Source organism: Podarcis cretensis (assembly GCF_951804945.1).
Source record: "Podarcis cretensis genome assembly, chromosome: 2".
In the NCBI taxonomy this organism is placed as follows: Eukaryota; Metazoa; Chordata; class Lepidosauria; order Squamata; family Lacertidae; genus Podarcis; species Podarcis cretensis.
The window spans coordinates 116,299,448-116,315,399 of NC_137171.1; the positions used below are offsets into that span (position 1 = coordinate 116,299,448).

Below are 15,952 nucleotides of genomic sequence, written 5' to 3' on the forward strand. Positions count from 1 at the left end.
ACTTAATGGATCCAAATGGTTTCCAGAGAGTGGCAGGGGATGTTTTATCCCATGCTGATGGCCTTTCAGCTGATTCCCTGGTGGCCTGTTGGAATGTGGAGTTAACCAGGGCTATTGACTGTCTGGCTCTGAAGAGCCCACTCCGATTGCATGGAGCCTGGACAGCCCCATGGTTTTCCATGGATCTGAGGGCAACGAGACGGCTAGAGCACCAGTGGCAGAAACCTCATTCTGAATCTGACCAGACACGGGTTAGAGCTCAAGGTCAAGCCTACCAAATGGCGATAGCAAAGGTGAAGAAAACCTTCTTCACCCCCTCTCTTGCATCTGCAGAAAACAGCAGCAGGAGACTCTTTCAGGTGGTTTGCAATTTAATGCAACCAACTCTCCAATGGAGCCCCGTACAGGCCACATGATCTCCTGCAATGATTTTGCAAAGTTTTTTTGCAGATAAAGTCACTCAGATTCAGAGAGGTAGACTCCCCCGTGGGAGAAGGGCGGGGGCTGGTGAGTGCTAGAGTCCTGTCTAGTCAAGTTGCTACGTCGGAGGATGTGGACAGGCTGCTTGGACGAGTGAAACCAACCACCTGTCTCCTTGATCCTTGCCCATCCATGGCTCATAAAAGCTAGCCGGGAAGGGCTGGGCGATGGGCTCCGTGGGGTGGTGAATGCTTCTCTCTGTGAAGGAGCCTTCCCAGACACACTGAAAGAGGCAGTTACAGTGGTACCTCTGGTTAAGAACTTAATTCGTTCTGGAGGTCTGTTCTTAACGTGAAACTGTTCTTTACCTGAAGCAGCACTTTAGCTAATCGAGCCTCCTGCTGCCGCTGTACGATTTCTGATCTCATCCTGAAGCAAAGTTCTTAACCTGAGGTAACACTCTATGGCAAGGTGATTGATTGATTGATTGATTGATTGGGTGGTTGCTGAAGATGTGGACCATTTGGATCCCTTCCAGTTGGGATTCAGGCCTCATCATGGGACTGAAACTGACCTGGGCACGTCGGTCAATGATCTCCGGCGGGCTAGGGACAAAGGTGAGAGCTGTTTCATAGTTCTGCTGGATCTTTCAGAGGCATTTGACACCATCAGCCATAACATCCTTCTGGACCGTCTAGAGGGACTGGGAGCTAGAGGCACTGTTATACAGTGGTTCCGCTCCTTCCTCTTGAGCCGTGTTCAGAAAATGTTGTTGGGGGTTGAGTGGTGTTGGGGGATGAGTGTTCAGATCCCTGAGCTCTCACTTGTGGGGTGCCTCAGGGTTCCGTCCTCTCCCCATGCTTTTCAACATCTACATGAAGCCGCTGGGAGAGATCAGGGGGTTTGGGCTGGGTGTTCATCAGTATGCGGAAACCCAGCTCCACCTCTCTTTCAAATCAGAACCAGTGAAGATGGTGAAGGTCCTGTGTGAGTGTCTGGAGGTGGTTGGAGGATAGATGGCAGCTAACATATTAAAGTTGAATGCTGACAAGGCAGGTGTCCTGTTTTGAGGGGACAGGAGGCAGGCAGGTGTGGAGGACTCCCTGGTTCTGAATGGGGTAACTGTACCCCTAAAGGACCAGGTGTGCAGCCTGGGAGTCATTTTGGACTTGCAGCTGTCAATGGAAGTGCAGGTCAATTCCGTGTCCAGGGCAGCTGTTTACGAGCTCCATCTGGTACGCAGGCTGAGACCCTATCTGCCCGCAGACTGTCTTGCCAGACTAGTGCATGCACCAGTTATCTCCCACTTGCACTACTGCAATGCACTCTATGTGGGGCTACCTTTGAAGGTGATCCAGAAACTGCAATTAATCCAGAATGCGGCAGCTAGACTGGTGATGGGGTGCAGCCGCCAAGACCACATAACACTGGTATTGAAAGACCAAGATAGGCTCCCATTGCATTTCTGAGCACAAATCAAAGCGTTGGTGCTGACCTTTAAAGCGCTAAACGGCCTCGATCCAGTATACCTGAAGTAGAGTCTCCACCCCCATCGTTCTGCCTCGACATGGAGGTCCAGCACCAAGAGCCTTCTGGCAGATGCCTCACTGTGAGAAGCGAAGTTACAGGGAACCAGATAGAGGGCCTTCTCGGTAGTGGTGCCCTCCCTGTGGAATAACTTCCCACCAGATGTCGAAGGAAAAAACAGCCACCAGACTTTAAAAGACACCTGAAGGCTGCCCTGTTTAGGGAAGCTTTTAATATCTGAAGGACTATTGTATTTCAATATTTTGTTGGAAGCCACCCAGAATGGCTGGGGAAATCCAGCCAGATGGGCATGGTACAAATAAAAAAATATTATTATTATTGAAAACCAACACAAATTATTTTCTGTACATCCAGAGACTTGACAATCATCTTACTTCCCAGGAAATCTGGGAAACCTAAGCGGAAAACTCCATACATTGATATGGTTTCCCACCTGTGTGAATTATCTTATGAATATTAAGGTCTCCACTCCCTCTGAAGCCTTTTTCCACATTTCATAAATCTGGTTTTTCCCATTTGAGTTAGCAGAAGTTTCCTAAGGTTCCATATTGACTTAAGCTACTCCCCTTTGGGAGTTCACCAGTGTAATGTAAGTTTATCCTCCCTGTTGAAGCTCGTCCCACATTCAATACGTTCCAATGGTTTCTCCCCCATATAAGTTAGTTGGTGTATTCTAACACATGTGATAAGGCTACACAGGAAGGTATTGAGTAATAAAAGACTGGGCCATGAATTTATTTCATCAGACAAAGTTAAAAAAAGAGGAGTAGTAATTTATATAATAATAATAATAATAATAATAATAATAATAAGCAAAGGAGAGCTTATCACCGAAATTTATATTTAAAGATGACCAAGGAAGATTTGTTGCAATTGAAATTCAATCACAAGGAGAGAAATTTTTGATAGTAGGCATCTATGCACCAAACGAGGGGAAATCGGAATTTTTTAAGAAGTTACATGAGACTCTGATGGACCATATGGATTAAAATATGATTTTGATGGGGGACATGGAGTGGTGACTACAAATATGGACAAGGCACACAGACAGGTAGTTACTAAGGATGGTAGACTACCAAAAACTTGTTTTGACATGACTGACAATATGGATTTAGTTGACATTTGGAGAACGAAGAATCCCTTGGGAAGAGAGGGAACTTTCTTCTCTGAGGCCAAAACGACATGGACAAGAATTGACCAAATTTGGGTAACTAGAGGGCTGGCTCCGAAGACTAGAAAAGTGGAAATCTGCCCTAAAACTTGCTCCGACCACAATGCTGTGAAGATGGAAATGAAACTAACACCAATTGGTTCCTTTAGATGGAGGATGAATGACACCTTGTTTAGGAACGAAGATGTGACTAAGAAGGCCCAAAAAACCCTGAGAGACTACTTTGAGATAAATATGAACGCCACTGTTGAAAAAGAGTAATCTGGGACGCAAGTAAAGCAGCTATGAGAGGATTTTTGATACAACAGAATGCAATTAAGAAGAGAGCGCAAAATGAAAAAAAATGATAAGATTTTGGAGAAAATAAAGGAAGGAGAGAAGAAACTCAGAGTGAAACCAAAGTCACAGGAGATTCTGAAAGAGATAAAGTTATATCAAGTACAATATATGAAAATGATGAACCAGGAAATAGAATGGAAAATTAAACAGATGAGACAAAAGACATTTGAATCGGTAAATAAATGCGGGAAACTGCTGGCTTGGCAAATAAAAAAAAGACAAAAACTCAATACCATTATGAATTTGGAAGTGGAGGGAAATAATATACAGAATACAGTGGAGATCAGGAAGTGCTTTCAGAGGTACTTTAAACAACTATATACACAGGAGACGCAGAAAGAAATAGACATTGATCGATTTTTGAAAATAAATGGACTACAAAAAAATCTCTCAAGAAAATAAGCTAATGTTGAATTACAAAATAACGGAGCAGGAGGTAGAAGGGGCCATTCAGAACATGCAATTAGGCAAATCTCCAGGGCCGGATGGTTTGACTTCAAGATATTATAGATCCTTGAAAGAATGGTTAGTACAACCTTTAAAGAAAGTTTGCAATGAAATATTGGAAGGGAAAAAGGCACCAGAGTTGTGGAAGGAAGCTTATATTGCACTTATACCGAAAACAGAGTCTGAGAAGACACAGCTTAAGAACTACCGCCCCATATCTTTGCTCAATGTGGATTATAAAATTTTTGCAGATATCATGGCTAAAAGACTAAAAAAGGTTTTAGTAGAAGAAATACATAAAGATCAAGCGGGCTTTCTCCCGGGCAGGCACTTGCCTGACAATACGAGGAATATAATTAACATTTTAGAAAAATTACAAGTGAATATTTGACACCATCAGCCAAAAAATATTCCAGAGTGGCTGGGGAAATCCAGCCAGATGGGCATGGTACAAATAAAAAAAATATTATTATTATTGAAAACAAACACAAATTATTTTCTGTACATCCAGAGACTTGACAATCATCTTCACTTCCCAGGAAATCTGGGAAACCTGAGTGGAAAACTCCATACATTTATATGGTTTCCCACCTGTGTGAATTATCTTATGAATATTAAGGTCTCCACTCCCTCTGAAGCCTTTTCCACATTTCATAAATCTGGTTTTCCCCATGTGAGTTAGCAGAAGTTTCCTAAGGTTTCATATTGAGTTAAGCTTCTCCCATGTGTGAGTTCGCCAGTGTAATGTAAGTTTATCCTTCCAGTTGAAGCTCATCTCACATTCAATACGTTCCAATGGTTTCTCCCCCGTATAAGTTAGTTGGTGTACTCTAAGTGCTCTACTGCAGCTGAAGTTGGTGTCTTATAAGGTGTCGATATGGACTGAAGCTTTCCACATTCTTTCCACATTCAGTACATTTAAATGGTTTCTCCTGTGTGAGTTTTTTGGTGTTTTCTAAGTGTTCCGTTTTGACTGAAACACTTTCCACATTCAACACATTTAAATGGTTTCTCCCCCGTGTGAGTTCGTTGGTGTTTTCTAAGTGTTCCATTTTGACTGAAACATTTTCCACATTCAATACATTTAAATGGTTTCTCCCCCATGTGAGTTAGTTGGTGTATTCTAAGTGTTCCATTTCGAGTGAAGCTCATTCCACATTCAATACATTTAAATGGTTTCTCCCCCGTGTGAGTTCGTTGGTGTATTCTAAGTGTTCCATTTTGACTGAAGCTCTTTCCACATTCAGTACATTCAAATGGTTTCTCCCCCGTGTGAGTTCGTTGGTGTATTCTAAGTGTTCCACTTTCACTGAAGCTCTTTCCACATTCAATACATTCAAATGGTTTCTCCCCCGTGTGAGTTCGTTGGTGTATTCTAAGTATTCCATTTTGACTGAAGCTCTTTCCACATTCAATACATTCAAATGGTTTCTCCCCCGTGTGAGTTCGTTGGTGTATTCTAAGTGTTCCACTTTCACTGAAGCTCTTTCCACATTCAATACATTCAAATGGTTTCTCCCCCGTGTGAGTTCGTTGGTGTATTCTAAGTATTCCATTTTGACTGAAGCTCTTTCCACATTCAATACATTCAAATGGTTTCTCCCCCGTGTGAGTTCGTTGGTGTATTCTAAGTGTTCCACTTTCACTGAAGCTCATTCCACATTCAATACATTTAAATGGTTTCTCCCCCGTGTGAGTTCGTTGGTGTATTCTAAGTGTTCCATTTTGACTGAAGCTCTTTCCACATTCAGTACATTCAAATGGTTTCTCCCCCGTGTGAGTTCGTTGGTGTATTCTAAGTGTTCCACTTTCACTGAAGCTCTTTCCACATTCAATACATTCAAATGGTTTCTCCCCCGTGTGAGTTCGTTGGTGTATTCTAAGTATTCCATTTTGACTGAAGCTCTTTCCACATTCAATACATTCAAATGGTTTCTCCCCCGTGTGAGTTCGTTGGTGTATTCTAAGTGTTCCACTTTCACTGAAGCTCTTTCCACATTCAATACATTCAAATGGTTTCTCCCCCGTGTGAGTTCGTTGGTGTTTTCTAAGGTGTTCACTTCTACTGAAGCTCTTTCCACATTCAATACATTTAAATGGTTTCTCCCCCGTGTGAGTTTTTTGGTGTATTCTAAGTGTTCCACTTCTACTGAAGCTCTTTCCACATTCAATACATTCAAATGGTTTCTCCCCCGTGTGAGTTTTTTGGTGTATTCTAAGTGTTCCACTTCTACTGAAGCTCTTTCCACATTCAATACATTCAAATGGTTTCTCCCCCGTGTGAGTTTTTTGGTGTCTTCTAAGTGTTCCACTTTCACTGAAGCTCTTTCCACATTCAATACATTCAAATGGTTTCTCCCCCGTGTGAGTTTTTTGGTGTCTTCTAAGGTTTCCACTTCTACTGAAGCTCTTTCCACATTCAGTACATTCAAGTGGTTTTCCCCCTGTGTGAGTTCCTTGATGTTTTCTAAGAGTTCTATTTTCCCTGAATCTCTTTCGATAGTCAGTACATTTAAATGGTTTCTCCTCTATGTGAATTCGTTGATGTGTCCTCAGTCTTCCACTGTGACTAAAGCACATCCCACATTCCATGCATTTAAACTGTTTCTTTGTTCTTCCCAATGAATTCACAGATGACTCCATAGAATTCTGGCCATCATCTTCCTCACCTGTTTGGGATGGGGGGGGGGGGCGGGGAGAATCCTGTTAAGACTTTCAAGAAAGACAAGGAACTAAAAAACACGTCAATCCCAATATGCACCGTCTCTTATTTTAACAGTCTCCATTCTCCACTGTCCTCTCTTACGTTCCAAACTTCTAGGAATGCAGATGAGATAATGGGAAGAATGAGACATGATCACTCCATTCACACTTAATAAAATGCATTTATATTATAATTTATGGTGGAACTGGCTTCTTAGACTCATCTCTGTATAGTGGTACCTCGGGTTAAGTACTTAATTTGTTCTGGAGGTCTGTACTTAACCTGAAACTGTTATTAAGCTGAAGCAGCACTTTAGCTAATGGGGCCTTCACCGCCGGAGAACGATTTCTGTTCTCATCCTGAAGCAAAGTTCTTAACCTGAAGCACTATTTCTGGGTGAGCAGAGTCTGTAACCTGAAGCGTATGTAACCCGAGGTACCACAGTATTTCTCTTTTTCCAGGAAGGAAATGATCACAGGCTTGAATAGCAGTCTCTCCTATGACTAAGAAGTAAAACTTTTGTGTTACTATGCCACATGTAACTGTAAAAATATTGCAATATATTAGAACAGGCATCCCCAAACTTGGCCCTCCAGATGTTTTGGGACTACAATTCCCATCATCCCTGACCACTGATCCTGTTAGCTAGGGACATTGGGAGTTGCAGTCCAAAAACATCTGGAGGGCCAAGTTTGGGGATGCCTGTATTAGAACATAAGAAGAGCCTGTTCGATTGGGCAAACGCCCCCCTAGTCCAGCATCCTGTTCTCACAGTGGCCAACTAAATGCCTGTGGAAAACCAGCAAGCAGGATTTGAGTACAAGAGCCCCCTGCCTTCCTGTGCTTTTAGTCTAATCCTCTTTTTCAAGCTATCCAAGTTGTTGGCCATCACTCCTGTAGGATGGAAGTCCATAGAAGTCCATTTAGACTATTGCTCATATTTTGGGCAATAGAATAAAAGGTGTTTTAGCAGAAAAAATTCATCACAAGCAGGCCTGCTTTCTACCAGGAAGTTAGATGAAGGAGAATATAAGGAATATAATTGATATTATTGAATATTTGAAAGTAAGAAATGAGAAAAAAGCGGCCTTAATGTTTATAGATGCTGAAAAGGCTTTTGATAATGTTTCATGGGCTTTTATGAAAAAGATAAAAGAAAAAATGAATTATGGGGAACCATTTGGGAGAGGAATTGATGCAATTTATTTTTACCAACAGTCTATGCTGATTGTTAATAAGGTTATAACAGAAAAGTGTAAAATAACGAAGGGGACAAGACAAGGATATCCCCTATCACCATTATTATTTATTTTGGTATTAGAGGCCCTGGCAAGAAAGAAAAAGTGGAGAAATTAATTACAGGAATAACAGTAGAAAATAAAGCATATGAATTAAAAGCTTTTACACTAATTGTAATTATAGTGGATCCCAAAAATACTCCACTGAAGGTGGTAGAAAAGATACAGGACTTCGGGCAGGCCGGAGGCTTTAAACTAAACAAGAATAAGACTAAGTTTTTGGTAAAAAACACAATGGAGCAAGACCAAAATGAATTACAACAGAAAACAGAGTTAGTTATACATAACAAGGTAAAATAATGAGAGATTTGTTTGACAACTAAGAATATTAATATTTTTAAAGACAATTACAAGAATGAGTGGAAAGAAATAAAAAGAGCTTTAGAGATATGGGGAAGAATGAATTTATCATTTTGGGGAAGAATATCAGTAATAAAAATGAATGTATTGCCAAAAATGTTATTTTTATTCCAATCAGTCCAGGCAATAGGCAACGCAGGATGCTTTGAAAAATGGCAATGTCAGGGAACTGCCATCAAAGCCAGAGGGAGAGGGAGGGCTCCAGAGGGATTCCGGAGAGTGTCCCAGGAGGGAGAGAGGCAGACCATCTTCTGGGGAAGGAAATCAGCGTAGCACCAGTGGAGAAGGGGGGCAGATGGGGGAATCGGCGAGGGCTCCATGACTCCTCGCCGGAGACCAGCAGGGAGAGCACGGGTCCTCCGCTGCCCACACCCTCCCTGCGCAGAAGGCTTCCGTGCAGGGAGAGTAGGCGGAGACTAGGCGTCAAAGAGCTTCTTTGCTGGAAGAAGTTCAAGAAACGTCCACTGACGGATTCTGCCAGCGATTGAGACAGCCACGGGTGAGTGGCTGTCCGGACAGAAAGGGTTCACCCAGGTAACCCAGCCAAGCGTGGCGCCGATTTACGCACAAGCAACCCCTAGAACCATTACAGGCAAGAAGATATATCTAGGTTTATCTGACAAGGGACGAAATCAAGTATAAAAAATAAATTATTAACAGATGTAAGAGAGAGGAGGGTTCACCCTGCCGGATTTGAAACTTTATTATGAAGCATCCTGTATCTGCTAGAACCGGGAATGGAAAACACAGATACTGTATTTTAGATCTGGAAGGACACAAATAATGGATAGCATGCATATTTATGGTAGGAAAAGGCCAAGGTGTTTAGAGCTTTTCAGAATCATATAGTAAGAAAACCAATTTGTAGGGTATGGGAGAAGTATAAAAATTTGCTTGAGTAAAAAACACCTGGTGGCTTTCCCCCTTGGAAGTATTATCTCTGAAAAAAATTGAATATGAGAAGTTATCAGCCGACTTATAGAGAGCTGTTAACTGAAGTTGAAAACCAACTGAAATTAAAAGATTTTGAAGAGATAAGGGAAGCTTTAACTGACTGGTTACAGTACCATCAACTAAACGATATCTTTAAGATAGACAAAAAGAAAGGTTTTAGTTAAGAGACATCACATTTCAAAAAGAACTCTTAGGAAGTAACATAAAAAGTTCTGTCTAAAATGTATAACTTGCTCCTAGAATGGTATACAAAGGATGAACAGGTCAAATCAGTTATGACTAAATGGGAAAGGGACTTAGGACATAACATGCAAATGGCAGATTGGGAGAGGCTTTGGAAAACAGATCTGAAGTTCACAGTTCCGAACAGTAAAAGCTATGGTTTTCTCAGTAGTGATGTATGGAAGTGAAAGCTGGACCATAAAGAAAGCTGATCACCGAAGAATTGATGCCTTTAAATTATGGTGCTGGAGGAGACTCTTGAGAGTCCCATGGACTGAAAGAAGATCAAACCTCTCCATTCTTAAGGAAATCAGCCCTGAGTGCTCACTGGAAGGACAGATCGTGAAGCTGAGGCTCCAATACTTTGGCCGCCTCCTGAGAAGAGAAAACTCCCTGGAAAAGACCCTAATGTTGGAAAAGATGGAGGGCACAAGGAGAAGGGGATGACAGAGGACAAGATGGTTGGATAGTGTTCACGAAACTACCAGCATGAGTTTGACGAAACTGCAGGAGGCAGTGGAAGACAGAAGTGCCTGGCATGCTCTGGTCCATGGGGTCACGAAAAGTTGGACACGACTAAACGGCTAAACAACAACAACAAATATAATGAATTGGGAAAAAATGTTTAAAATAATGTTTGTTAAGAATGTAGAAGCTTGTTTATTTGGAATTACAGGTACTGAGATCGCAAAAGACCAGGAAAGAATATGTATGCGACAACAGCTGCACAGATGTTATTATCCCAACGACGGAAAGATGCAATAATCCCAACTAGGGAAGAATGGCAAGCCAAACTGCTGGACTCTGCCGAAATGGCAAAGTTAGCCACGAGACTCAGGAATCAAGAAAACAAGGACTTTAAAAAAGAATGGGGAAATTTTATAATTTACCTATGTGATTACTGCAAGCAAATCAAAAATTTAGCTGGACTTTAGGAATCACTTGTAAATAAGTTTATGGACAATTTAGATAAATGAAAACTGTGGAGAATGTTGGTACCCCGTTTTACATAAGCCTCTGGTATTTTTACGGGTTTCGCCGCTCACACGCGTAGAAACACTCTATTGCGCCGCGTGCGTGTACAGAAGCGGTCCTCTGGTTTGCAAAAAACTCGAGATATGTCTGGGGCTCCTTAACGGATCCCGTTTGCAAATGGAGGTACCACTGTATGTAGTTTTGGAAAAATTAATATAAGGACCCATGGAAAGGATGGAGCGAAGTCATGTGATTCAGAGAATCTCATGAAATGATTAGAAAAATGTCTCTGATATATAAACTTGTATTTGTAAAAACCAATAAAAATATTTCAAAAAAAGGGAAGTCCATAGATTGACTATGCTTCTGTTGATTCATCATTTGCAAACCCAGAAATAGGTGCTCCTGTTTTTGAAGTTTGCCTTGGAAACCGAACGTGCTCCTGAGCTTCCATTTGTACTGTTGCGCAGTAACTTTAGGTGCCCCCCCATCCTATTTAAGGCTTTTTTCATTCTGTTTTACCCTTGAGCAGCTAATTTAAGTTGTTTCGATCGTGATCAAGGCTTATTTCATACCATTTGTTCCCTTGCACAGCTAATTTAAGCTCCCCCCATCAATATTCAAGCCATTCCTGGTTGCAGTGTTCTGAGGTGACATTTGCTGCTTTAGTTTTTTCCTATTTTTTGTGTTTTTGTGGCTTTTGCATTTTTGACTGAGGCTTGTTTATTTGTTTTATGATTGATTTATAGATTGACTGTGGAAAGGGATAAAAGCCCCCCATTTAATCAATGACTATCATCAGTGCAGGTACAAAAAAATTTAATTTTATTTTTTTTCATCTACAATGCTGTCTTATTTATTTTATGGTACAGAACATTGATTATTGCTTTCTTTTTATGGATCAATGGTCTTGTTTGATAGTAAAATTCATGTTACATTGCTGTTTTAGGGGTTGTTTTTAAAAGTATGGAACGGATTAATGCATTACTTTCTATGGGAAAACACACCTTGGTTTAGGAACGCTTTGGTTTTGGAAGACTTCTGGAACAATTAAGTTTGAGAACCGAGGTACCACTGTAACTCCTAAGATTTAAAATCCTGGAGGAAGAAAATCTGCCCCCACTACTTGATGAAAGGGATTCAAGAAACAAAGAGCTGCTTTGGAGAAGGCCTCACCCCTTCCTTCTTCCTGTCAGGAACTTCCTTCCATTTGTCTCCTCTACATCTTTTCCTCTTTCTCCCTCCACCATCCATCTATCCCTGTCCCCATCTCCTCCCCCCTGGAACTCACCAGATTTCTCCAAGGGTCCTGGGAGGGAATGCTCAGAGGTTGTGGGGAGGGATGCAGGAGACAGCCTGACCAGGTCAACCGTCCATCTTCCTCCTTCCATCCTGGCCAGGGTTGCAGGTTCAGTCTCAAGTTGCAGCTTCCTGGGAGGGAGGGAAGACGAAGAAGCCAAGGGAGTCTGAGAGCCCCTGCAGGGATTCTCCTGCCCAAGACATTCTGCTGCCCCTGGAGAAGCCCCAACTGGGCACCCCCTTCCCAAGATCCTCCACCCATTTTCAAACACCCTTGCAAATTCCTTTCACCTGCCTGTCCCGCCTCGCTTCCTAAGGCTGGCATGGTATGCACATTAGTGGCCTGAGAGTAGATCCCTTGGAACTTAAGAGTTAATCTGCAAAGGACTGCTCTGAATACATGGGTGGCCCTTGCATGCAGAAGGAGGAAGCCCCTTGCTTGCATCTGGACCCCCTGGGAGAGGCGGGGGATCCGCCCACTGCTCCCTCTGCCCTCGCTGCCTCCTCCTCTGCCCTCCTGCCCTGCAAACACCCTTTGCTCTTGTTGATCAGGGGAGAGAGGTGGCTTGTGGAAGGAGCCTTCAAACCCATCCCTTTCCTCCTCTGCTCCCCCCTCCTCTCCTTTTGGGAAACAGGAGCTTTGGTCAGGAGTAAACAACTTAGACGGCAAGTTCACAAGATAAGCACTTTGGAGCACTGCTCCTTAAAGAGCAGATTCCTTAAAGAGGGCATTTCTTGAAAAACCAAAGGCCAAACTGGAAGACCTCCGATGGCAGCCCTGTACAGTGGTATGTCAGGTTACATACGCTTCAGGTTACCGACTCCGCAAACCCAGAAATAGAGCTTCAGGTTAAGAACTTTACTTCAGGATGAGAACAGAAATCATGCTCCAGCAGTGCAGCAGCAGCAGGAGGCCCAGTTAATTAAAGTGGTGCTTCAGGTTAAGGAGAGTTTCAGGTTAAGTACGGACTAAGTACTTAAGGAATTAAGTACTTAAACTGAGGTTCCACTGTACAGGGAAGTTTTTGATGTTTTAATGTTTTTATTTTGTTGGAAGCCGCCCAGAGTGGCTGAGGCAACACAGTCAGATAGACAGGGTGCAAGTAATGAATTAATAATAAAATAATAATAACAATATTCCATCCTAAGCATGTCCTGCTATACATTGCTGGTCAGAGACTCTGTCTCAACCTCCCCCTTGAACACAACAGGGCTTCCTATTTTTACTGCTGTTCTTTACATTTCTATACTGCCCTTCCTCCAAAGATCACAGGGCAGCTTACAAGAAAAACACAGAGATGCATAGCAGAGTAAGAAATAAAAGCGACAACCCTCCCCCCCAACCAATGCAGTTGTGAAGTCCATGGATTTTTTAATGAGCCAAACCCCTGGGAGAAGGGCAATGCTTTCACTTGGTGCCTAAGGAAGGAAGGAAGCCGGACACTGAGGCTGGAGTATAGATATTAAATTTAAATTAATACTATTAAGGCGATCCTGGCCAGCAATGCCCACCCCTCTCCCCTCTCCTTCCCTGCAACTCCCTTTGTACCAGATCCCTGCAGGAGGAAGCTTCTCCCCCCCCCCTCCAGGACCCCTTTAAGAAAAGAGCTCCCTTCCCTCCTCCCCATCCGGGGGCTTCTCATCCTGGACCCCCTCGCAAAGCCCCTTCCCTCCTTCCCCGCCATTGGCTTTGCACTCACCCGAAATCCCGGGCAGCGGGGGCGGGAATGGGAGCCCCCGCGTGGGAGGCAGGGAGTGAGGGCGCTTAATTAGGAGGCTTGATTAGGAAGAAGCCCCTCCTCCGCCCCCGCAGGATGCAGCCCCCCTTCCCGCCTCCTCCCCTCCCTCCCTCCTTTGCAAGCTCCAATATTATCTCTGCTGGTGAAGCCGGAAGTGGAGGCAACTCTGGGGAGGAAGGAGAAGCTTGTTTCCATGCTCAGCCTCTTGTCTGTTATTTGATAATTGGGGGAAGGAAAACCTCGTAGCACCCAAGCAAAGGGGAGACGAGGGAGGGAACGTGTGCATAGCGGATATTAGCTCATTCTTTGCCCCAGCTGGACTGTGCCTGCTTTGGACCCTCGCTTTTGCAAGAACGTATTGTCCTCGATAAGGGACGCAGGTGGCGCTGTGGGTTAGAGCCTCAGCGCCTAGGGCTTGCCGATCGAAAGGTCGGCGGTTTGAATCCCTGCGGCGGGGTGCGCTCCCGCTGCTCGGTCCCAGCGCCTGCCAACCTAGCAGTTCGAAAGCACCTCCGGGTGCAAGTAGATAAATAGGGACCGCTTACCAGCGGGAAGGTAAATGGCGTTTCTGTGTGCGGCTCTGGCTCGCCAGAGCAGCGATGTCACGCTGGCCACGTGACCCGGAAGTGTCTCCGGACAGCGCTGGCCCCTGGCCTCTTAAGTGAGATGGGCGCACAACCCCAGAGTCTGTCAAGACTGGCCCGTACGGGCAGGGGTACCTTTACCTTTACCTTTTATTGTCCTCGATAAACTCTTTACTGCTTCACCAATTTTGTTCAGATGATATTTTAAGGAACGGCACTGTGGAGAGATACTTAGGATGGATTGTGTTTTGGCTTCTGTTATTTTGTTTATATTTATTAATTGAATAAAATTTATTTTAAAAAACCTGCAGAGGGGTTCCCAAAACAAACAAAAAGAACACCACAGCAGTAAAATCAAGAAAAAATTACAACCCTGCTTTAAAACATACAAAAGCTAAAATATTAAAACAGATTAAAATTACTTCCACTTCCTAAGTATCTGGCTAAGGGACCTCTGACCATTGTGGCCGAATCTGGGGTTGTGGCGCTCATCTCGCTTTATTTTCCGAGGGAGCTGGCGTACAGCTTCTGGGTCATGTGCCCAGCATGACCAAGCCGCTTCTGGTGAACCAGAGCAGCGCACGGAAACACCATTTACCTTCCCGCCGGAGCAGTACCTATTTATCTACTTGCACTTTGACGTGCTTTTCGGCAAGCCCTAGGCTCTGTGGTTAAACCACAGCGCCACCCGTGTCCCTGGGTATGCTTGCCTAAACAAGAATGCCTTTAGCAGGTGCTTGAAAAGAGTCTAGCAAAGGCATGTGCTATATTGCCATAGGCGGGGAGTTCCAAAGTGCAGGTGCTGCCACAGTAAACAATGCAGTGCAGAGATTATGAGGCACCTGTAGTAGTGCTTGAAACTACTGAAGGGTATATTTTATATATTGTGATTTCACCATGCTCTGTATTATCTGAAAAGGAACATTTATTTAAAAAGCAGGACTGCACAGCAGCAGTCTATTCACCTGCGAGGCTCATCACCTGCGAGTTATTCCCAGGTCGATGGTGCATAAGATGGACTGCAATCCTATGCACCCCTTGTATCCAACTTGTACCTAAAAATCTGCACAAACCTGCACCAGAGAACTGTAGAGTTGGAAGGGACCCCTGAGGGTCATCTAGCCAAACCCCTGGGGCAACACAGGAATCTCAATGAGACTATCCCTGAGTGATGGCCAGCCGTCTTCTGTTTTTCCCTCAGCGAGGACACACAACAACTGAGACTGGAGGTGGGGGAAAAGATAAATTTTGACCAGGGAAAGACAATGGGGCAGATTTGTCAGGCACGAGCAGGCGCAGTTCGAAGACTTTACACAGAGAGGTACCCCCCACAGAGAGGAACCCCACGTGCAGGTTTCCCTTTTCACAATGTACAGTAACAGGCAGGGAGCCAGCTCAGATAGAGAGAAAGACTTTTTGGGGGCGGGGAGGACAAAAGTGTACCAAAGTCTTGGAATTTATTTTACAGTGGTACCTCGGGTTACATACGCTTCAGGTTATATACGCTTCAGATTATAGACTCCACTCACCCAGAAATAGTGCCTTGCACTATTTAAAATAACATGAGAAAAATAGAAAGATTTTTAAAAGAAAAAAAGGTGCAGAAGATCCCGACAGAAAAGAAAGAAAGGCTGAACACCCCTACAGAAATGGAAGAGATTAAAGAAGCCATAAAAGAGTTGAAAAAAGGGAAAGCTCCAGGACCAGATGGATTTACAGCACGTTATTATAAAGAAATGAGATACATCCTGTCTACACCGCTGAGAGAAGTCATGAATAATATTCTTCAGGATAGAAAAATGCCGGAGATGTGGAAAGAAGTTTTTATTACACTAATACCAAAACAAGACTCTGATTTGACTCAAGTTAAAAATTACAGGCCTATCTCATTG

The 15,952-nt window shown here is 43.5% G+C and overlaps 2 protein-coding genes across 2 annotated transcripts in view; both read right to left on the reverse strand.

Annotated features, from left to right (window-relative positions):
- Positions 1-11,828, reverse strand: part of LOC307207824 (uncharacterized protein) — a 33,559-nt gene extending 21,731 nt beyond the window's left edge. Inside the window, exon 1 of the mRNA XM_079961928.1 lies at positions 11,730-11,828. The gene's annotated coding sequence lies outside the window, so the exon portion shown is untranslated. The remainder of the gene's footprint in view (positions 1-11,729) is intronic.
- LOC307209827 (uncharacterized protein) lies at positions 4,844-15,181 on the reverse strand (the record flags this gene model as incomplete). The annotated part of the gene is made up of 3 exons (XM_079965190.1): positions 14,202-15,181; positions 13,438-13,814; positions 4,844-6,594 (listed from the first exon to the last, which is right to left on the reverse strand). The coding sequence occupies exon 3, from the start codon at positions 6,566-6,568 to the stop codon at positions 4,844-4,846; it is 1,725 nt and encodes a 574-aa protein (XP_079821316.1). The 5' UTR covers positions 6,569-6,594; positions 13,438-13,814; positions 14,202-15,181.
- Between the last annotated feature and the right edge of the window lie 771 nt (positions 15,182-15,952).